At 42.1% G+C, this 23,129-nt stretch overlaps 1 protein-coding gene across 1 annotated transcript in view; it reads left to right on the forward strand.

Moving 5' to 3' along the window:
* The window catches only part of MIPEP (mitochondrial intermediate peptidase), a 134,606-nt gene that overhangs the window by 56,416 nt on the left and 55,061 nt on the right, over positions 1-23,129 (forward strand). The window contains exons 15-16 of the mRNA XM_027116685.1: positions 17,694-17,768; positions 20,357-20,476. Of these exons, the coding sequence (XP_026972486.1) occupies positions 17,694-17,768; positions 20,357-20,476 (195 nt within the window). The remainder of the gene's footprint in view (positions 1-17,693; positions 17,769-20,356; positions 20,477-23,129) is intronic.

Genomic DNA, 23,129 nt, shown 5'->3' on the forward strand with positions numbered 1-23,129 from the left:
TTAGTCCGACTGGTATTGATTTTGCATTTTGTTGATATTTATTTTATGACCTAGTGTGTCATCGGTTTTTGGAAATGTTCTGTTTGTGCTTGCGTACATTGTATATTTTCTAATTGTTGGGCTTGGGGTTTCAAACCCTTCTGTTAAGTTAGCCTTTTAATTGTGTGGTTGAAATCTTTGATATATGACTCATTTTAAATTGAGAGATGGAAGGCTTCCACCAGGATGGTGGATGTATCATTTTTTCCCCTTAGTTTTGTTTCTGTTTAAAAATTATTAAGACTTTATTTATTTAAAGCAGTTTTAGGTTGGCAGCAAAATCGAGGGGAAGGTGTAGAGATTTCCTGTAAGGCCCCTGCCCCGACTCATGCACGGCCTCCCCTGCCATCAGCGTCCTCACCGGAGGACCGGAGGCTGCATCTGGAACAGCTGGTGCATCTCCACTGACACGTCCACAGTTCACATGGGGTTCACCTGTGGGACCGTACGTTCTGTGGGTTTGGGCAAATGTAGAACGACATGTATCCATCATTATGGTGTCATACAGAGTAATTTCAGTGCCCTATAAGTGATTTCATTGCTTTTTGCTCTGTTTTGAGAATGTTTTGTTAGGTGCATAAAAGTATAGAGTTGAGCTATTCCTTTCTTCCTCGAGTGTTAGCCTTTTAATCTCCATAATGCTTCTTGTCTTCAAGTTTATTCTTTTTCTTCTGGTAATTTTGTAACCCCCAGCTGCATTACTAATCACCAGAGATATAGTCAATTGACTTTCAAGAGAACCTAAATTTTTTGCATAATTTTGTCCATTAGCCACTACACTGAAATGTTTGTTGTTCTAGTTATCTTTCTCACAAAATACTTATCAAGCAATAAACAATAGAAATTAACATTTATTATTTCATATGTTTTTTTCTTATTTAATTTGTCCAGCAGTGTATGAAGTAGGTACATAGTTATCTACACTTTGTAGAAACTGAAGCTCAGACAGGTGAAGTAATTTTTCAGGGATCACACAGTAGTACTCAAATCAGTATTATAACATTGTGGGTGTTTTCTTTTTCCAGTTTTTCCTAGTTAAAAATCCCTTAATATCGTAGGAAATGGCTTATACTTCTTATACGTCTCACAAAAAAAACAGGCCCATTTCCATAGTAAGTGTTATTTTTAGCACAGTTCTAGTGCTTTCATTTTAGAACTGTTGTATGTTGCGTCATTATAAGATTTAGCTTGTTGCCTTCATTTGTGAGAGTTTGCCCAAGGCTAAAATTGCTTAAGATGTATTTCCAAGGAGACGTACAGCCTTGTAATAAATCTTCTCCTGTCATCCTCCCAGGAGATATGAATAAGGATTGAAGGTAAAAATTATAGTGCAACTAGAACTAGATTCCTTTTGGCAAGTTTAAGTTGTTTTGAAACGTTTCTTATTTTCGGCTTTAATGCTTCTCAGTTATGTCTAGACAAGACCATTGAACCGGAGAGCAGAGACAGGTCTGACCCCAGCCCCACTCCCGGTGCAGGTGGCCTAGATCAGTCACGGAACTTTCTGAGACTTCTCTGCTCTTTTATACAAAATAGAAATTTAAAAGTTAGAACCTAAAAACTAATAGCTCCATACTCACATCAAAAATTCTAGTCAGTCAAATTTAATAATATATGCCAACTGTAAACAAGGTAGGACTGCAGTTTTTTTTAGGAAGAGAATAGAAGTTAGACTCTGTTACACATTACAGTGTTTCACGTTGAGCCCTGTACGGCTTTCTCTGTGCCGCCCGTCAGGTGAGTCTGTGATACTACGCCAGCATTTCCAAAGGTTCTTTCATGCCATCTTAGTTCGTAAGAAAACCCTAAACCGCTAAAAGCCAGGTAAGAAGGAAGTGACGCTGTTTGCTCTGGGTTCAGAGCTGAGACTTGGCCTCTTCGGGCCTGGCAGCATTTTCGTCGTATTGATGAGGTGCCATCGGATTACTGACTAACAGCAAAGCGGGCAGCTCGAGACACGCCAAATCCAGTGGTTTCCCCGCCGTAGACATGGGCCGAGGTCGAGGGCTCAGGGTGCTGGGATCGAGCTGCGAATCGAAGCTGCTGACTCGTGGGCTGGACGGCTTTGGTGCTTGGCCTGCTGCCTCTGAAGCCTTTTCTTGTTTGAGGGGACCGTGTCTCAACAAGTTTGTGTCTTTAGATCCAGCGCGTTCCCAGGGGATTTCGGTGGTAGGAGAACAAGGATTTGTACCAGAGGATGTCTCAATTTTGAATATTTGTGCAGCTTCTACCGTAATACATTTTCTAAATGCTCATAAATAAGCCAGCTATTTTATTGCAGTGCCTTGGCTCTGTAAGAATTTGATGCCAAAACTTTTCTTTTTTTAGTGAATGGTGTTTTTTCATTTATTTATTTAGTTTTTTAATTTTTATCTGCGCTGGGTCTTTGTTGCTGCACCCAGGCTTTTCTCTAGTTGCGGCTAGAGGGGGCTACTCTTTGTTGCGATGTGTGGGCTTCTCATTGCGGTGGCTTCTCTTGTTGCGGAGCACGGGCTCTAGGCACGCGAGCTCAGTAGTTGTGGCTCGCGGGCTCTAGAGCGCAGCCTCGGTAGTTGTGGCGCACGACCTTAGTTGCTCCGCGGCATGTGGGATCTTCCTGGACCAGGGCTCGAACCCGTGTCCCCTGCATTGGCAGGTGGACTCTTAACCACTGCACTACCAGGGAAGCCTGATGCCAAAACTTTTAACGTGACACTATTTAATGCAGACTGGTGAGTTGTCAAGTGAGCGAAGATTTCTGACAGATTGTGAGGTTTCGTGTGTACAAGTTAACCACACAGGGAAACATTCAGAGAATTCAAGTAATGCCAAGTTTGCTAACACATTTGCACTTTTGACAGCATTTCAGAAGGCTTACCAAAAATGTGCTTTCTGAATATAATAGGAAGTCTATTAGTATTTTAATATTTCTGTTCCCATGTGTGGTCAGCAGACAGTGCAGCTGTGTTTACCCCGAGAATACAGTGAACCGCGCCCTTCCCTGTGAGGCGGGGCACAGTCAGGAAGTTCTGGGGAAAGTTCGCTGCACAGGGGCAGCTGTGTGATCTGGCCTCCAGGCCTGAACACTGAGGAAGGAAGACGGGGCCATTCTCCGTCTCACATGACAGTACCCTGACCTGAAGCCTCCAGGCCAACCTGTACACATGGTTGCCCTTTGGCAGTGTTTAGAAAGACACCTGAGCTACCCGCAGGGACTTCAGTTTCTGCCAGTCAGTCAGTACTTTGCACAAGTTGATTGAATAGCTATTACCTCACCAAATTGTCATAGTAATCTTTTGCAGCTTTTTTTTTTTTTTAAATCCTTGTCTTACAAATGAGAAAGCAGGATGCCCAGAGCCTCGCCTGCTGTCAGAAAGCAAATGAGCAGCCTCCGAAAATGCCAGCCCGCAGCTTCGGCCGCCGCCTCTGTGCTGCCTTCCTGTGGCCAGTTCCTTCGCTCAGAAGATTAGGACGATTTCATTTTGCCCGCCTTTGTGTTTCAAATCATTGTGGTGATTATGTTTTTCTGAATCAGGGCATCTCAAACTTTAATATGCATGAAATCATCTGGGATCTGGTTGAAATGCAGATTCTAACTCGGTGGGCCTGGAGCGGCCCGAGACGATGTATTTCCAAGAAGCTTCCAGATCACACCGTGACAGCTGACTGCGCCTCAGAGTCTGGTTGGGGCTCCAGAAATTTACATTTGAGACATGGATGCATCAGTGGATTTGGAGGAAGACGTTAACTAAATGCTAGAAATAGGAACTCAACACCCAGCAGATCCTTGGGGTCTTTGGTGTTGCCGCTGAGCCTTGGCATTTACTGCTGACAGGCTGCACTGTCATTGTCATTGCCATAGTCACACAAAGCCAGATTGCAATTCTTCAGAACTCAACACAGCACTTTTGTTTTTAAATAAGGAACAAAGATAATTGTGGAAAAATTCATATTGAATTATTAAAATAAATTAGAACAAATTAGGTCACCATAGTTAACTGTTGGCATATTATGTTCTAATTGTAGAAATAATAATTCTGCCGTTTTTCTGTTTCTCACTGGGGGGAAACCTGCAATATCTTTCTACATTTTATAGCTAAAATGCATCTTTGAAATAGAAATAACCTCCTCTACAGTAATACAATAGGCATAATTAATTGTGAAGGTAATTGCCTTTCAGTCATTTAAGTAATTGCTGTCATCTGAATTCCTGCGTAGCTTCACCTGTACCTCTTTCGTGGCATGTAGGGCATTTCCCCATGTGATTAATTTTGACGTACATCCCTTTTCTGGGTCCTGGCAGAAGGATCAGGGGTCCGTTGTAGTGTACCTGGCTGCAGGGTAGGGTGCTGTGCACACAGTGGGTGCTTCATAAAGGGAGTGCAGTGGGCCTCCCTGCTCCCTGGCCTGCTGGGCTTCCTCTGTCCCTCCCAGAGAGAGGCAGGGCCGGCTTCAGCCCTGGGCTGTTCATACCTTGTGGGCCACTACAGAGACAAAAACTGCAGGTGTGTTTTTTTTGTTTTGAATTTTCTTTTCTTTTTAAACAGCTGGTTCTTATTAGTTATCCATTTTATACATATTAGTATATATATGTCAATCCCAGTCTCCCAATTCATCCTGCCACCCTGCCACTTTCCCCCCTTGGGGTCCATACGTTTGTTCTCTACATCTGTGTCTCAATTTCTGCCCTGCAAACCGGTTCATCTGTACCATTTTTCTAGGTTCCACATATATGCGTTAATATACGATATTTGTTTTTCTCTTCTGCCTTACTTCACTCTGTAGGACAGTCTCTAGATCCATCCACTCTCTACAAATGACTCAGTTTCGTTCCGTTTTATGGCTGAGTAATATTCCATTGTATATATGTACCACATCTTCTTTATCCATTCATCTGTCAATGGGCATTTAGGTTGCTTCCATGTCCTGGCTATTGTAAATAGTGCTGCAGTGAACATTGGAGTGCATGTGTCTTTTTGAATTATGGTTTTCTCTGGGTATATGCCCAGTAGTGGGATTGCTGGGTCATGTGGTAGTTCTATTTTTAGTTTTTTAAGGAACCTCCATACTGTTCTCCATGGTGGCTGTATCAATTTACATTCCCACCAACAGTGCAAGAGGGTTCCCTTTTCTCCACACGCTCTCCAGCATTTATTGTTTGTAGATTTTCTGATGATGCCCATTCTAACTGGTGTGAGGTGATACCTCATTGTAGTTTTGATTTGCATTTCTTTAATATTTAGTGATGTTGAGCAGCTTTTCATGTGCTTCTTGGCCATTTGTATGTCCTCTTTGGAGAAATGTCTGTTTAGGTCTTCTGCCCATTTTTGGATTGGGTTGTTTGTTTTTTTAATATTGAGCTGCATGAGCTGTTTATATATTTTGGAGATTAATCCTTTGTCCGTTGATTCGTTTGCAAATATTTTCTCCCATTCTGAGGGTTGTCTTTTCGTCTTGTTTGTAGTTTCCTTTGCTTTGCAAAAGCTTTTAAGTTTCATTAGGTCCCATTTGTTTAGTTTTGTTTTTATTTCCATTCCTCTAGGAGGTGGATCAAAAAAGATCTTGCTGTGATTTATGTCAAGGAGTGTTCTGCTTATGTTTTCCTCTAAGAGATTTATAGTGTCCAGTCTTACATTTAGGTCTCTAATCCATTTTGAGTTTATTTTTGTGTATGGTGTTAGGGAGTGTTCTAATTTCATTCTTTCACATGTAGCTGTCCAGTTTTCCCAGCACCACTTATTGAAGAGACTGTCTTTTCTCCATTGTATATCCTTGCCTCCTTTGTCATAGATTAGTTGACCATATGTGCGTGGGTTTATCTCTGGGCTTTCTATCCTGTTCCATTGATCTATATTTCTGTTTTTGTGCCAGTTAATTACTGTAGCTTTGTAGTATAGTCTGAAGTCAGGGAGTCTGATTCCTCCAGCTCCGTTTTTTTCCCTCAAGACCGTTTTGGCTATTCGGGGTCTTTTGTGTCTCCTTACAAATTTTAAGACTTTTTGTTCTAGTTCTGTAAAAAATGCCATTGGTAATTTGATAGGATTGCATTGAATCTGTAGATTGCTTTGGGTACTATAGTCATTTTCACAGTATTGAGATTCTTCCAGTCCAAGAACATGGTATATCTCTCCATCTGTTTGTGTCATCTTTAATTTCTTTCATCAGTGTCTTATATTTTTCTGCATACAGATCTTTTGTCTCCCTAGGTAGGTTTATTCCTAGGTGTTTTATTCTTTTTGTTGCCGTGGTAAATGGGAGTGTTTCCTTAATTTCTCTTTCAGATTTTTCATCATTAGTGTATAGGAATGCAAGAGATTTCTGTGCCTTAATTTTGTATCCTGCAACTTTACCAAATTCATTGATTAGCTCTAAGTGGTTTTCTGGTGGCATCTTCAGGATTCTCTATGTATAGTATCATGTCATCTGCAAACAGTGACAGTTTTACTTCTTTAACAAGTTTTACTTCTTCTTTTGTATTCCTTTTATTTCTTTTTCTTCTCTGATTGCTGTGGCTAGGACTTCCAAAACTATGTTGAATAATAGTGGCGAGAGTGGCCGACATCCTTGTCTTGTTCCTGATCTTAGAGGAAATGCTTTCAGTTTTTCACCATTGAGAATGATGTTTGCTGTGGCTTTGTCGTATATGGCCTTTATTATGTTGAGGTAGATTCCCTCTATGCACATTTTCTGGAGAGTTTTTATCGTAAATGGGTGTTGAATTTTGTCAAAAGCTTTTTCTGCATCTATTGAGATGATCATATGGTTTTTATTCAATTTGTTAATACAGTGTATCGCATTGATTGATTTGCGTATATTGAAGAATCCTTGCATCCCTGGGATAAATCCCACTTGATCATGGTGTATGATCCTTTTAATGTGTTGTTGGATCCTGTTAGTATTTTGTTGAGGATTTTTGCATCTATATTCATGAGCGATCTTGGTCTGTTATTTTCTTTTTTTGTAGTATCTTTCTCTGGTTTTGGTATCTGGTTTTGGGAGTGTTCCTTCCTCTGCAATTTTTTGGAAGAGTTTGAGAAGGATGGGTGTTAGGTCATCTCTAAATGTTTGCTATAATTCACCTGTAAAGCCATCTGGTCCTGGACTTTTGTTTGTTGGAAGATTTTTAATCACAGTTTCCATTTCATTACTTGTAATTTGTCTGTTCATATTTTCTATTTCTTCCTGGTTCAGTCTTGGAAGGTTATACCTTTCTAAGAATTTGTCCATTTCTTCCAGGTTGTCCATTTTATTGGCAGTGTTGCTTGTAGTAGTCTCTTAGGATGCTTTGTATTTCTGCGGTGTCTGTTGTAACTTCTCCTTTTTCACTTCTAATTTTATTGATTTGAGTCCTCTCCCTCTTTTTCTTGATGAGTCTGGCTAATGGTTTATCAATTTTGTTTATCTTCTCAAAGAACCAGCTTTTAGTTTTATTGATCTTTGCTATTGTTTTCTTTGTTTCTATTTCATTTATTTCTGCTCTGATCTTTATGATTTCTTTCCTTCTACTAACTTTGGGTTTTGTTTGTTCTTCTTTCTCTAACTGCTTTAGGTGTAAGGTTAGATTGTTTATTTGAGATTTTTCTGTTTCTTGAGGTACGATTGTATTGCTGTAAACTTCCCTCTTAGAACTGCTTTTGCTGCATCCCATAGGTTTTGGATTGTCGTGTTTTCATTGTCATTTTCTCTACGTATTTTTTGATTTCCTTTTTCATTTCTTCAGTGATCTCTTGGTTATTTAGTAACGTATTGTCTAGCCTCCATGTGTTTGTGTTTTTAATGTTTTTTTTCCCTGTAATTGATTTCTAATCTCATAGTGTTTTGGTCAGAAAAGATGCTTGATATAATTTCAGTTTTCTTAAATTTACTGAGGCTTGATTTATGATCCAAGATGTGATCTATCCTGGAGAATGTTCCATGCGCACTTGAGAAGGAAGTATACTCTGCTGTTTTTGGATGGAATGTGCTATAAATATCAATTAAATCTATCTGGTCCATTGTGTCATTTAAAGCTTGTGTTTCCTTATTACTTTTCTGTCTGGATGATCTGTCCATTGGTGTAAGTGAGGTGTTAAAGTCACCCACTATTATTGTGTTACTGTCAATTTCCTCTTTTATAGCTGTTAGCAGTTGCCTTGTGTATTGAGGTGCTCCTATGTTGGGTGCATATGTATTTATAATTGTTACATCTTCTTCTTGGATTGGTCCCTTGATCATTATGTAGTGTCCTTCCTTGTCTCTTGTAACATTCTTTATTTTAAAGTCTGTTTTATCTGATATGAGTATTGCTACTCCAGCTTTCTTTTAATTTCCATTTGCATGGAATACCTTTTTCCATCCCCTCGCTTTCAGTCTGTATGTGTCCCTGGGTCTGAAGTGGGTCTCTTGTAGACAGCATATATATGGGTCTTGTTTTTGTATCCATTCAGCGAGCCTGTGTCTTTTGGTTGGAGCATTTAATCCATTCACATATAAGGTAATTATCGATATGTATGTTCCTGTGACCGATTTCTTAATTGTTTTGGGTTTGATTTTGTTGGTCCTTTTCTTCTCTTGTGTTTCCCACTTAGAAGTTCCTTTAGCATTTGTTGTAAAGCTGGTTTGGGGTGCTGAATTCTCTTAGCTTTTACTTGTCTGTAAATTTTTTGATTTCTCCATCGAATGTGAATGAAATCCTTGCCGGGTAGAGTAATCTTGGTTGTAGTTTCTTCCCTTTCATCACTTTAAGTGTGTCATTCCACTCCCTTTTGGCTTGTAGAGTTTCTGCTGAGAAATCAGCTGTTAACCTTATGGGAGTTCCCTTGTATGTTGTCATTTTTCCCTTGCTGCTTTCAGTAATTTTTCTTTGTCTTTAATTTTTGCCAGTTTGATTACTGTGTGTCTTGGCATGTTTCTCCTTGGGTTTATCCTGTATGGGACTCTCTGTGCTTCGTACTTGGGTGGCTATTTCCTTTCCCATGTTAGAGAAGTTTTCGACTGTAATCTCTTCAGATATTTTCTCGGGTCCTTTCTCTCTCTCTTCTCCTTCTGGGACCCCTATGATGGGAATCTTGCTGCGTTTAGTGTTGTCCCAGAGGTCTCTTAGGCTGTCTTCCTTTCTTTTCATTCTTTTTTCTTTATTCTGTTCCGCAGCAGTGAATTCCACCATTCTGTCTTCCAGGTCACTTATCCATTCTTCTGCCTCAGTTACTCTCCTATTGATTCCTTCTAGTGTATTTTTCATTTCAGTTATTGGATTGTTCATGTCTGTTTGTTTGTTCTTTACTTCTTCTAGGTCTTTGTTAAACATTTCTTGCATCTTCTTGATCTTTGCCTCCATTCTTTTTCCGAGGTCTTGGGTCGTCTTCACTATCATTATTCTGAATTCTTCTTCTGGAAGGTTTCCTATCTCCACTTCATTTAGCTGTTTTTCTGGGGTTTTATCTTGCTCCTTCATCTGGTACATAGCCCTCTGCCTTTTCATCTTGTCTTTCTGTGAATGTGGTTTTGTTCCACAGGCTGCAGGATTGTAGTTCTTCTTGCTTCTGCTGCCTGCCCTCTGGTGGATGAGGCTATCTAAGAGGCTTGTGCAAGCTTCCTGATGGGAGGGACTGGTGGTGGGTTGAGCTGGCTCTTGCTCTGGTGGGCAGAGCTCAGTAAAACTTTAATCCGCTTGTCTGATGATGGGTGGGGTTGAGTTCCCTCCCTGTTGGTTGTTGGCCTGAGGCTACCCAACACTGGAGCCTACCCGGGCTCTTTGGTGGGGCTGATGGCGGACTCTGCCAGGGCTCATGCCAAGGAGTACTTCCCAGAACTTCTGCTGCCAGTGTCCTTGTCCTATGGTGAGGCACAGCCACCCCCTGCCTCTGCAGGAGACCCTCCAACCCTAGCAGGTAGGTCTGGTTCAGTCTCCTATGGGGTCACTGCTCCTTCCCCTGGGTCCTGATGTGCGCACTGCTTTGTGTGTGCCCTCCAAAAGTGGAACCTCTGTTTCCCCCAGTCCTGTCGAAGTTCTGCAGTCAAATCCCACTAGCCTTCAAAGTCTGATTCTCTAGGAATTCCTTCTCCCGTTGCTGGACCCCCAGGTTGGGAAGCCTGACATGGGGCTCAGAACCTTCACTCCAGTGTGTGGCCTTCTGTGGTATACGTGTTCTCCAGTCTGTGAGTCCCCCACCCAGCAGGTATGGGATTTGATTTTACTGTGATTGTGCCCCTCCTACCGTCTCGTTGTGGCTTCTCCTTTGTCTTTGGATGTGGGGTGTCTTTTTTGGTGAGTTCCAGTGTCCTCCTATTGATGATTGTTCAGCAGTGAGTTGTGATTCCGGTGCTCTTGCAAAAGGGAGTGAGAGCACGTCCTTCTTCTCCGCCGTCTTGAACCAATCCTCCTGCAGGTGTTTGAATAAAAGAAACTCAGGCAAGGGTGTAAATTATCTGAAGTACGAAGTTCATTCAGTCAGTGTTACTTTGAAGTAAATTTGCAGTAATGCTCTCCAACCCCATTGAAAAAGGGGTTTAGACTGTTTCAGAAAATTGTTTCTGAACAGCTCTGCACTGAGTTTGTAAGGGTTGCGAATTGCTGAGCGTGGTTGAGGGTATAACTCGAAGTACTTCTGTATTGAAATGAAGTGGCTCAGTGAGAACAGCACTGATAGCAGGAGACCCTCGAAACAGAGCACAGTGGAAATCTGCCTGTCTTTACTGTGGAAAAGGAGCCTTGGAAGAGAAGACTGTGGGGCTTGGGGCTGGCCGTGGACATTGTCAGCGTGGCCTGGTTGTCAGGGGCTGGCAGTGTATGGGGCTCAGGCCCCAGCCACAGGCTGTTTGGAGCAAAGAGGTCCACGTTTGTGCAAGGCAGGCACTGCCGTCAAATGTGTTTGTGTCAAATTGGTGAAAACTTTCAGTCCTCAGACTTTCTGGAGTGTGGAATTCCAGTGGAAGGATCTAGTCCTGTAGTCAGAGCAGTTTGAATGAGGGACATCACTGAGTTCCGCTCTGTCCATGGCCCAGCTGTGAAAGTTGAATGAAACTTTAAGTTTTATGTGCCTAACCCCAATTCTGACCCCATTGTATTTTCACCTCCACTTCCCCTGTCTCTAACTTCCTCATCTATTCATTGTATTCTAATTACATATTAAATACCTGTACTTAGTATCAATAGTCACTGAAAATTTTATCATCACTGCTAATCCAGTTTTGGGGGGAACTTGTTGGAGTAGTAATAAAACAGATTTTGCAAAGGGTCATTACTTTTATCATCAAGTGGTAGTGTGCAGTGTTGAATTTTGAGGGGTACAGAAATAAGTTGAAAATAAATCTGTAAAACTGAAGTCACACAACTACCACATACATGGCAAACTTCACCGTGTAAAGCAGGTTCAGAACTGTAAGTCTTCTGAGGGCAGGAGATGGTGTTTCGTCTTTCTTCTTCCCGTGTCGCCTGGAATGGCACCTTGTGCTGAGAACGTGTTGCGTGAAGGGTGGGTGTTGTGTTGTCGGCGTGTATTGAGATAATGTGTTTGTGCATTTTGCCACTTCATTCCCTCTGGAAGCGTGTGAATGTCAGTGACAGGCATGGCTCACCTTCACGCACTGTTGACTGCCTGCTATCTTCTAAATGTGTGGCGCGGAAAACTCGCAAATGAACTTCAAATGAGTAAAGATCGCACGTGTAAGCAGCATTGTAATTAGTACAGTTGGATCCTTTTGGGTGGCCTAAAGGAGGTGATGCATTAAATCTCTGTCCTTTTATTCCTGAGCCTGTAGGAACTGAAATAAAGAAAGATGTCCTTTTTTCCATCAATAGTAATTTTTAAGTTAACAAAGGCTCCTAGAATGTAAACCCCTTGAGAACTGGAATTTTCATCTGTTTTGTTCACTGCTATATCACCATAATGGGCAGTCAGTAAATGTTTGCTGAGTGAATTACCACTCAGCAGCACACAACCCTGGCTCCCACTCAAGGACAAAGAAACCATTAGAGTCAGACTCAGGGGCTTGAAAATAACTAGTAACTGAGATAATTTTAAAGTAACTCTTGGATGGGGGTTTAAATAACTGTGTTAAAGGATATCATGGATAAGGTGGACACTATGTATGAACAGATGGAGACGAGAGATGGAAACTATGAGAAACAGTCAAGTGGAAATGCAGGAAATAAAGCCATGGTATCATATTTGAGGAATTCCTTTGAGGGGATCATCCATACACTTGACACAGCTGAGGAAAGCGTGAACTTAAAGATACGTCAATAGAAATTGTCCTAACAAATACAAGGGCAGGGGGAATGTTAGGGGAAGGGGAGGCAACATAGAGCATGCAAGGAACTTTGGGACAATATCAGACAGTGTAACGTACATGTAGTTGGAGTTCCACAAATGAGAAGAGAGAAATAAGGCATGAGAAATAGGCAAAGGGATAATGGTTGAGAATTTGCCAAAAATGATGAAAATCAAGCCAGCAATCCAAGACGCTTAGAGAAGCCCATGCAGTATAACTGCAAACAGTATACACCTAGACACATGGTAGTCAGACTGCTGGAGACCAAAGCCAAAGAGAAAACCATGCAGGAAGCCAGAGAAAAGAAGACGCATTACCAACAGGAACAAAGACGGAGATTATAGAGGAACAAAGACGGAGATTATAGAGGAGCGCTCGTCAGAGACAGAGTCTGAACTGCAAGATCCATAGCATGAGATATATTTGATTAAAATATCATCAGAAGGAACATTTCCTCATTAGCACCAATCTTCTCTAAATATGAACCGGACCCTGCAGATGAGGGACTGACTCACTGTTTGATAGCTAGTTCTGCTTAAAGTGAGAGAAAATGTTTTCAAAACATGAGTTAAGGACCAAGTTCTGTGGCAGATGTTGAAATAGGGAAGATATACTAGTAACACAGTGAATCGAGATTTCATTGTTCTTCTAAAAGCCCTAAGATGATCACAGTGGAGAAAGTGTCCTTTGCTAAAACTGGGTAATTTGAGGAGACATGTATTTCGTTAAGCATACTTGATTGTTTTATAAATGAAAAGAAATATAAACAGGAAGCAAACTACATTTTCTTATTAAGAATTTGTTAGGTGCTACAGAGAGAGAACTGTTTAGCTAAATTCCTGTCTCCTAAGAATTTATAAATCTGAAACAGACCATATTTAGAGAATAGGTAGGTAGAACAGTAAAATGTAAATAAAGTTGGTCAAAGTCAATGGTTATTGTGTTATATAGAGCAGCTGTAATCGTGAGAATACGGGCTACCAGTTAGTCAGCATCTGCTCTGTTAAACCTGACATAATACACTTTTAAAATACATTATCTTGTTCAATTGTTATCTAAGTCTCTGAAACTGTAACATGGACGTTTTACAAGTGAGGAAAGCGTGGCTTAGAGAATTCAGTGATTGCTTCTTCACTGTGATTGGTTAATCTGAAGGTTGTTCTTGATCGGTAGCATCCTCTGTATGCTTTTCACTCTGATGAACACGGCAGCACCCAGATCTGCAGGGGAGCAGACAGCTTCCCATCATGGCTGGGGTAGGAGACTTAGTGATCATAGAAGGGGTATTTCCTACTTTGGAAATCATGAAGATCGTCGTAGAAGCTGGTAAAACACACAGCTGATTATATGGTGAAAGAGTCATTATCATTTCTACTGCCTTGGACTCCGTTAAATTTTCATTTTAACATAATGAAAAAATACTGTTGGAGGTTCCGGTGTTTAAAGCGCTGTCTTTTCTGTGTGGTTGCTCATTGCCTGCTGGCTTGGATGTGTTCATTCTGTCTTTCTTCAATATATTGATTCTAGAAGTGAGCCCGTACTTTGACTTCAGGAGCCAGTACTGTGAAACATCTGTGCTCCTTGGTGGACACATCCACCTTTGGAATAACAGCAAAGATTGAATTATTGGTGTCAGTATTGGTTGCCATGACTCTGGTTGGTAAAGTGATATTCACAGAAGAAAATCTTGACCAGGAAACATTGTTTCTAACTTGAAGTTTAAGGTTTAACTTCTAAATATTGTATATTAAAAAAAATTGTATATAGGGGGTTGCCCGGCGGCCCAGTGGCTAGGATACGGCGCTTTCACTGCCATGGACCCAGGTTTAATCCTTGGTCAGGGAACTAAGATCCCGCAAGCGTGTGGTGCAGCCAGAAAAAAATTGTATAGAACTTAAGGTCAGTGTGGGTGTTATTTAAATTTTGTTCTACTTTATCTTTGTTATTGTTTTTTAATTTTGAAGAAGGCAGTACTTTCTAAGGGAGTAAATATATAACTCCCTTCCGTGAGCTGAAGTACATTAATTCCAGTTGACTAACAACCCAACTAGATTAAAAAAAAAAAAAAGAACATCCATTTTCCTGTTTACACCACACATAATGTAAATGTATTACTTAATTTGTGATTTGATGGGTTAATAATTCTTTCCTCTGAACTGTTCTATTAGGACAGTATTTACCTTCTACTTAGATGTTTCCTTACATTTTTGGTAAACATTCTTTGTATTCACTACTCTATGTACAGTGGGCCTTGAATACATAGTTTGGGGAGGTTTATTTGTACTTTTTATTTTGAAATAATTGTAGACTCATAGCAAGTTGCAAAAAGTAATCCAGGAGTCCCATGTAACCTTCATTTCCCCCAACATTTTATAGAACTATGTAGCACATGTGGGTTTTCTGAATACGTAATTGTTGTTTTTCCTTTTTGGCCGTGCCACTCGGCTTTGTGGGATCTTAATTCCCCGACCAGGGATCAAACCCAGGCCCCAGGCAGTGCGAGTGTGGAGTTCCAATCACTGGACCATCAGGGAATTCCCTTGAATATGTAATTTTTTTTGTCTTTTTTTTTTTTTAAAAAAAATAAATTTATTTATTTATTTTTGGCTGCGTTGGGTCTTCGTTGCTGCACGCAGGCTTTCTCTACTTGGGGTGAGCAGGGGCTACTCTTCGTTGTGGTGCGCGGGCCTCTTATTGCGGTGGCTTCTCTTGTTGCAGAGCACGGGCTCTAGGCGCACGGGCTTCAGTAGTTGGGGCACACGGGCTCAGTAGTTGTGGCTCACAGGCTCTAGAGAGCAGGCTCAGTAGTTGTGGTGCACGAGCTTAGTTGCTCTGAGGCATGTGGGATCTTCCCAGACCAGGGCTGGAACCCGTGTCTCTTGCATTGGCAGGCGGATTCTTAACCTCTGTGCCACCAGGGAAGTCGTGATATGTAATTTTTGATAAACTGTTTTCAGTTGTCTTTCTGTGCTCTTTTTCGTTGCGTCTTTTGTTTTATTGTAAACCTGAGCAGGAAAGAATTAAGCCTCCTTAAATTTGTCCCTTTGTTTGCCCTTTTGCTAGATGGGTTTGCATCTTGGGAGACACTGGCCTCAAAGTGAACTACTTACAGATGAAAGGGGTCTGTTGGGTTTGGTTCTTAGACCCAGTATTGGCATTTCCTCCTCACTGTCTCCAGGCAGGGCTTGTAAACCTTACCGAGAGCCGGGACCATGGCCATGGACGCCCCTCCACTCCCTGCTCAGGGCCTGCGCCTCCCGACCTGACCTTGCTCCCCACCTCGGCCCCCTGACCGCCCTGCCTCTTCCCCCGCAGTCCAGCCCCAGTCATGCCCCGGCTGCCCACTCTGCTCTGGCTGAGGTCACTGGTGGTATGTGTGTGTCACTCCTGGCCCCCTCCTATGGCGTGTCTACACTGCAGCCAAAGGAATCTTTTCAGAACACAACTTGGCCCAGGTGACTTCCTTGGTCAAAACTCACCAGTGGCCTCCTGCAGGATCTGAGGGTGGGCACCCCGTCCTTGCCTGACTGAGCCCCCAGGCCCCCTCTTCCGTGCCTCTGCTCAGGGCCCTTCTCCCTGCGGCCCCCAGCCCCGCTTCACGCCTGTTCACTTTGTAGGTCCCGCTTCTACCTTGTTCCCTCAGTCAAGCCCTTCTGGGTCATGGTTTCACACTCATGTGCAGGGTCTTCCTTCCCCTTGCTCGTCGTAGCTCCGTTTATGGTTCTGCGCACACGGGCAGTGCTGCTGGGACCCCATCTCCACCTCTTTCTGTCCCTCAGGTCTAATAAAGTGCTTGCCCCCAGGAGTTTCCATTGTTTGTTGATAATCCTTCCACGCGTACTATTTTTTTATGGGAAAATAAAACCATTAAAGCTTTGTGAAGCATGAAATACCCAAGTGCAGCAGCAGTCCTGTCAACAGAAGGTATAACATAAAGTAGGGTTTAAAGCAAGCTGAACATCTTGATACAGCTGCTGGCGTGTATGACTTCACTGAACCGTGACTTTTTAAAATGCTGTTGCAGGAAATTTTTGTTTTATGTCGGGAAGACCTAGGCCTTTCCCTGCACCGGAAGTTACACTGTGCAACTTCCTTCAGTCTGTGTCCTTTACCTCTTGAAAAATTCCCTTTTTTGGCTGGTTTGCTTTTCTTATAGCTAAACAGAAAGAGAAGAGAAAAGGCCTCATTGTCTGAGCCTTCATCCTGCTACAGAAGTCAGGGTCGTTCTTGCGTTAGTTCACTCCTCCTGCAGATGTGCACTGAGTGTCTGCTGTGTGCCAGGCACTGTTCTAGGCCCTGGGGAGAGATCTGTATAGACATATAAATACACATGTGCACACATGTGCACACACACGCAGCAGTGCCTGCTTCCCCTTCCAGCTCACAGCTCACATTACAACTCACCAGTGTTTAGTCTATACAGCTGTAGTGCACAGTAACCTGCCGTAAGTCTCTTACATAATTTGTTTCTCTTTAGAAGGGCTTTTAACTTGATTTAGATTGTCAATAGAATTGTATAAAATGGCAGCTGTCTTCAGTAAACGCCAGTATTAATGATTTTAAAGTAGAGTAAGGGCTTCCCTGGTGGCGCAGTGGTTGGGAGTCCGCCTGCCGATGCAGGGGACACGAGTTCGTGCCCCGGTCCGGGAAGATCCCACATGCCGCGGAGCGGCTGGGCCCGTGAGCCATGGCCGCTGAGCCTGCGTGTCCGGAGCCTGTGCTCCGCAATGGGAGAGGCCACAACAGTGAGAGGCCCGCGTACCAAAAAAAAAAAAAAAAAAAAAAGTAGAGTAAGATTGGCTACAGCACTTCCCCAGCTACATTATTAGTTTATTTGTAAGAGAATACGTGACGTTACATGATTATGGCTAATTAGAGAGGAAGCCCTAAATTGTATAGGGACATTAATCAGACTGCGTTTCCAAGCCCTGCAATTCTTTCAGGTTGGAAAATAAAAGAAGGCACAGTTCATTATCATGGTTATTTGTCGGGATATGTTGTTCAGCTCCAGTACTGACTGGCACCATGGACTAGAGTTTATTTCTTGACTTTGTGACCTTTGATTCCTGTCATCAGTCAGTACGTGCTCTTAAGGTCAACAGAGCACTTGAATGGACTTTCATTGCTAACAAAGGGACAGAAAAAGTACTAACTTTTCCTAACGTTTTAACTAGAGTTTTAAAGAACAGTGCCAATGTCTGACTTCCCTACAATCCTGTATTTTCACGTACAAACCCCTATTTGATAATTACCGCTTTTTGAAATTCAGTGGAATGTATTCATCCTTTATCTTGTCCTCGAAAATATTTCAAAGTTATTATTAAACCACAATGAAATTGTATCATTTGATGTTGTTTTTAACCTTCCTGCCTCAAAAGTACACAGTGCAGTTTACTCACATACATATTGTTTTGTTTTTCAAGCCACTGCCCAGAAATATGGTGTCTCGTCTTTGCGAATCTAAAAAGGTTTGTGCGGCAGCAGACATGCAACTTCAGGTGGGTGTGTGCCTTTGTTCTGAAGTTTTCCACAGATATTATTCAAAATAAATGTATAACTTTAAATTCTTGCCAGTGCTACCCATTTATTATAATAATTATGCTTCCAAAACATCTTTCCTCTGAGTTCAGAGAACTTGACCTTGACTAATCATTTGGTCTTCCAACCGTCCTTAGGAAGTAGATGTCAAATAAGGTTATTTCCCAATTTCAGTGGAAAATCAAAGAGTGGAAAAGTTTTACCTGACTTCTTCTAAATGGTGCATTTCAGCAACCAAGTTATATCTTTTTGTTCACTTTGTATCTTTTTTTAAATTTGTGTTTTTAGATGTGAAGTTTAAACAGTAATGACTTAGTTTTTAGTAAAACTCAAAGCCAGTGTTCCAGGTTTCCAGATAAAGACGAGAAACATTTTATAAACCATCTGGATGTCAGGTCTGTGTGATACCAGATGTTTAGGTTATTTGTAATTTCTGAGATTGTTTATGGAGTTATTCCTCTTCATCAGATCTTGAGTGTTATGTAAACACAGCCTAAACACCCATCTTTCATCTCAGGCAGTATTCACTTTCTAATGATCCAGTCACCTGTTTAAAAGTGTAGCCACTATTGAATTGCTTTATAGGTGTATAAAGTTCAGTCCCTAGAAAGTAATGAATGTGCTCTGTTTTTTGGGACCTTAAAATACACGTTTCAGTGAAGAAGATGCCTGCTATAGACGAAACCATGGATTAATAACATTATTTAGTGTCTATTTGTATCACACAATTGCAAAAAGATTTCTGGATTATTTGAAAGGTTAACATTACGTGGCAGTAGTCTTCTGATTTACTCGTATCTGTCGTGGGAGTCCTACCTTTTAAAAGCCCGTGTCCTGGCGTCCTTTGCAACACTTGTTCCAGTGATTTTCTTCTGAAAAGGAAAACCAACCTTTCTGTACTTCTGCCCTCCAAAAAGAATAAGGAGAGAGAGGGAGAGGGGGGTTGAAAAGCTGGAGGAGAAGGGAGGGAAGGAGGTTCCCACCCGAAGGGCCGCTCACGCTGCTTTCCTGTCACACAGCCATCCCCCGAGCCGTGGGGACAACCCAGGGTGGAAGGGAGTTGCTGCAGATTTCTAAGCGGGTATCAGTAGTGGTTTTTAAATTGTGCCTTTTAAATTGTTATTTATTGCTGTACATTATTCTAGAAATAGCTCCTGTTTTTCTGCAGCTCTAAGGTTCCTGGTCCCAAGCACGCAGGACCCCCGGGGGGGCTTGTCGCCTAGGGTTGTTTGGTTCATCAGCAAATGAGCATGAAATATTGGGATGGCCAAAAAGTGCGTTCGGGTTTTTCTGCTAGATGTTGCAGCGTACAGAAAACCCCGAACGAACTTTTTGACCAACCCAATATTGTTACTCATTGCAGAACATAGAATGGAAAGAGCTGTATTTAATATATGTTTAGATTGCCAGTTATAGCAAAGCAATATTTAGGAAATGTCTATATTTTTCCAGTGAAGGTTTAAACTTGACTTTATAATATAGAACCATAACTCTCTATCTAGATGAAGCCAGAAGTTATAGAGGTCATTTAAATTTTTTCTTTTATATAAACTAATCCTCACTTCTTTCAAGTCAACAGCTGCACATTCTCTACAAATTCCTATTTTGAATCCGAAAGATATGTATCGGAAACATAATCACTTGACAGTTTTTTCTTTTAAAATAAAATATTTTCTACTTGCTTGCTTCAGGTAAAATGCAGACAATGTTAATAAGTCAAATGTTGCAGTGAAAAAGCACTTTACTTGAGGTTTTCTGCCTAAAATTTAGCTCTCAGAGCTTGGTAAATACGCAGCAGGCTTCATGTTTAAACTCCTTCTAATGCTTTACTCTCCTCTCATGTTTCAGTGGCCTCTGTCCTCTCCTTGGAGAGGAGTGAGCCTTCCCTACCAGTCACCTCCTTAAGCCAGGGTCGCCCCGCCCAGCAGCTGCTTCCTCTGAGCCCTGACAGCAGGGCTGGGGTCTGCCTTGGTCCTGGCCTCAGACTCCGACAGCTGCTCCTGAATCCTGTGTAACACCCCTGCTTCCTCACCTCACTTCACCCCGCCTTTCACCTCTCATCAACGAACTAGGATCCTCACCCTGTCATTTCTCTCATTTAATTACATCAGGATTCTAGGAAGAAGCCAAACAGTATTTATTAGCTCCAGGGGGTCACAGGTCATAACTTAATTTTTTCATATTTCCAGATATATATATATATATATATATATTTCCATATATGTGTGTGTGTGTGTGTGTGTGTGTGTAGTTCTGTGGTCACAACTTTAATTTACTACACTGTACAGAAAGAGTACCTTATAGATAGGATTCAGAATTCCTTAATATCCTTAATCATGGAGAGGTTGAGAGCTTTCCTTTCATCATTAACATGGTCTTAAATGTGGTATGAAATGCAAAATACATCTCAAGCCTCATACACTTATATGTGTGACTGCCCAACTGCGACTTGCAGTTATTATTCTGGTAGACTTGTAACATCTTTGGTCGCCTACATCATAGATGTAAGCATGGCGCCCAGACTAAATAGGTGCGTTCTTCCGTCCAGGTCTTTTATGCTGCTCTGGATCAGATCTACCATGGGAAGCATCCCCTGAGGAGCTCGACCACAGACATCCTCAGGGACACCCAGGAGAAGTTCTATGGCTTACCGTACGTCCCAAACACTGTGAGTCTGGCGTTCCGACCCTGTTGTGTGCCATTGAATGGGTATACGTGTCAAGTGGGCGGGGTGTGAAATCCTCTCCTGGATGTTGAGGTTTCCTGAGGGGCAAATGCTAGAAACGCCTGACTCACCCACTGCCCCCAGCCGTCCGTTTACATGTACTTATTTTCCTCCTGCCAGCAGGGTTTTTCTAGATTCCTAGGGAAGTGGGCTAAAAAAAGGCCCTTGGAGTTAGTCTGTGTTCTTTTTCATTATTTATTTGTGACGAGAAAAACAGCGATGTAAGATGAACGTGATGATCGGTCCCCAGCCGCTCTCACTGCAAAGAGAATCCACACTGATTGAGGACCCGCTTGTGTCGGGACCGTGACGGGCATCCTCGGTGCTCTGTCGGGATGGAGAGCGGGTGCATCGCCACCGTTCACTGAGGACCAGGTGCCAGACTCCGTCCGATTGCTTGGCAAAAGCCCTGACTCAGAAGGGCCCTGTGAACTCGATGCTTACCCGTCAGAGGGGTGCACGGGGGGCTTGTGCCAGTTACGTATCTTGTCTAGGGTCACGTGGGTAGTGAGCGGTGGTGTTGGGATTCCCACCCAACCTGAAGCTGTGTGTCCTCATCAGCCCAGGTTCCGTGGAAGCTGCATGCTGGGGAAGAGTGCCCTGGGTCCTGGCACGAGACTGGCGCTTTCCTATCACTCGGGACCTCAGGTCCAAGCGATGGGAACCCGACTCCTAGGGGCTTAAGCAGAAAGGGTGTTTATTGAGCCCCGTGGCTGGAAGGTGCAGGGGCCGTCTGTTTGGTTGCCGGTTAGCTGGGTTGAGTTAGTTCTTACACAGTGTTGTTAGAAATGTTTCTCCTTCTTTCGTCTTTCAGCTGTGTCTTTCTCTGGATTTGTCTTATTCTCAGGGAGGTGGCCCTGACTTGGTGGCATGGTGGCCACCGGAAGGTCCAGCTTAGCCCATCTCATAGAAAGAAAGCTCATTTGAAAATGCTCTGTAAGCCGTAAAATGCCAAATAAATGTGGTTTCATTTGATAACAGTGTTGGATACCAGCATGTGTCGTGCTGAGTTTAAGTTCATCAGTAAACTGTAACTGTCCACTAGATCTTCAGGTCCTAATACTTGAACATGTGGGACTGTTCATCTTTACCAGACAAGGAAAGTCACAGGAAATTTCATCTCCATAAGATTCCTTATCAGCAGTGTTTGATTGTCATAGAAGCTTCGTCATCTATTTGTGATGCATAATGCTAGTCACACTACCTTCCTATTTCTGACCATATATATGAGAAATTTATTGTTCCAGTGCTGTGTACTACTGTGTACTTGAATTATCTATATTAGTGAAAATCTGTAATAATAAGAATAGTCTCACTCTTCATCAGTGGAATCATAGTAACACTTGCCTACATGTAGGGAAAAACGACATCCTTTAAGGGTGTTTTCCCGTTTACGGAGCATTGCCTGACCCACGTGCTTTTGTGCTCATTTTATGTTCTTCTTTGCTTAGCTTTAAAATCAGTGGCTTGAACTCCACGTGGCTGTATCACCCAAGGGCGGTACAGTCGTGGGGACACCAGCGTTAGGGGGAACTGGGCTGCTTTCTGAAGCTGCTTCAGCTTGGCTCAGTTGTCACCCCCAGCTTTCTTTATCTTCAGTCTTATAACAATTGAGCTGTGTCTCTGATTAGAAGAAAACCCAGGAAATTCCCTGGTGGTCCAGTGGTTAGGATTCGGTGCTTTCATTGCCGTGGCCTGGGTTCAGCCCCTGGTCGGGGAACTGAGATCCTCTAAGCCGTGCGGCATGGCCAAAATAAAAATAAAAACAAAGTTAGAAAAATAAAAAAGAAGAGAACTCAGATTTCCTCACCATGCAGGTTTCTTTTGTGTAGTAATTAGATATACAAAGATGAGGTGACATTGGTAGCCAATTCTGCAGCCACTATCAGTAAATTATTTTTAATTTAAAAGGAACTATCCTTATTCTAACTCCTTTGAGAAAATACAAAGGTTTATCTCTTCACTGAGATTACCTCCCCCATTCATGGTCAGTAAGCTGTAGCTCTTTGTGTCAGTTGTTTTGGGAGGTCTTTAGAAGAAGCATAGCTACATTTAGAGAAAAAAGGCATTCTTTAAAGGCTTGTCTCTTTTTTTTTAATGTCTGAGCGCTCGTTGATTTGCACAAGTGTTCTGTTCTTCCTTAGCAACTTCGGCCTCTCATCCATTTGTCAACTCACCATGAGACCCGTAACAAACCTTCCCGTAAACACAGAAAATGAGACCAGGGTGCTCGTTGGAATTCTTCGGTGTAGTAGCCATCAGGATAGTAAGACAAGAAGAAAAGATAGAAGCGCTGGAAAGGAAGGTACAAAACTGTCAGTATTTGCAGATGATTGATTGCTGAGAAAATCCAGAGTGTGTAGAGGTAAATTATTAAAATTAATGAGAAGTTAGCAACTTTTCTAGATAAACAATATATAAGAATTTAATCCATCTCTGTTTACCAGCAACAAACAAAAAAATTGTAAATATACCATTAAGGCAAGAAAAAAATACAAGGTGGTGCCTCCCCAGACGTCTTTTTAAAAAAGCAGCTAATTTCCGGCTCCTAAACAAACAAAGAACTGAACCATATTTATAGATAGGAAGATTTGAT

The sequence above is a fragment of the Aethalodelphis obliquidens genome, unplaced genomic scaffold, assembly GCF_003676395.1.
Source record: "Aethalodelphis obliquidens isolate GAN/ISIS:26980383/991018 unplaced genomic scaffold, ASM367639v1 scaffold16, whole genome shotgun sequence".
NCBI lineage: Eukaryota > Metazoa > Chordata > Mammalia > Artiodactyla > Delphinidae > Aethalodelphis > Aethalodelphis obliquidens.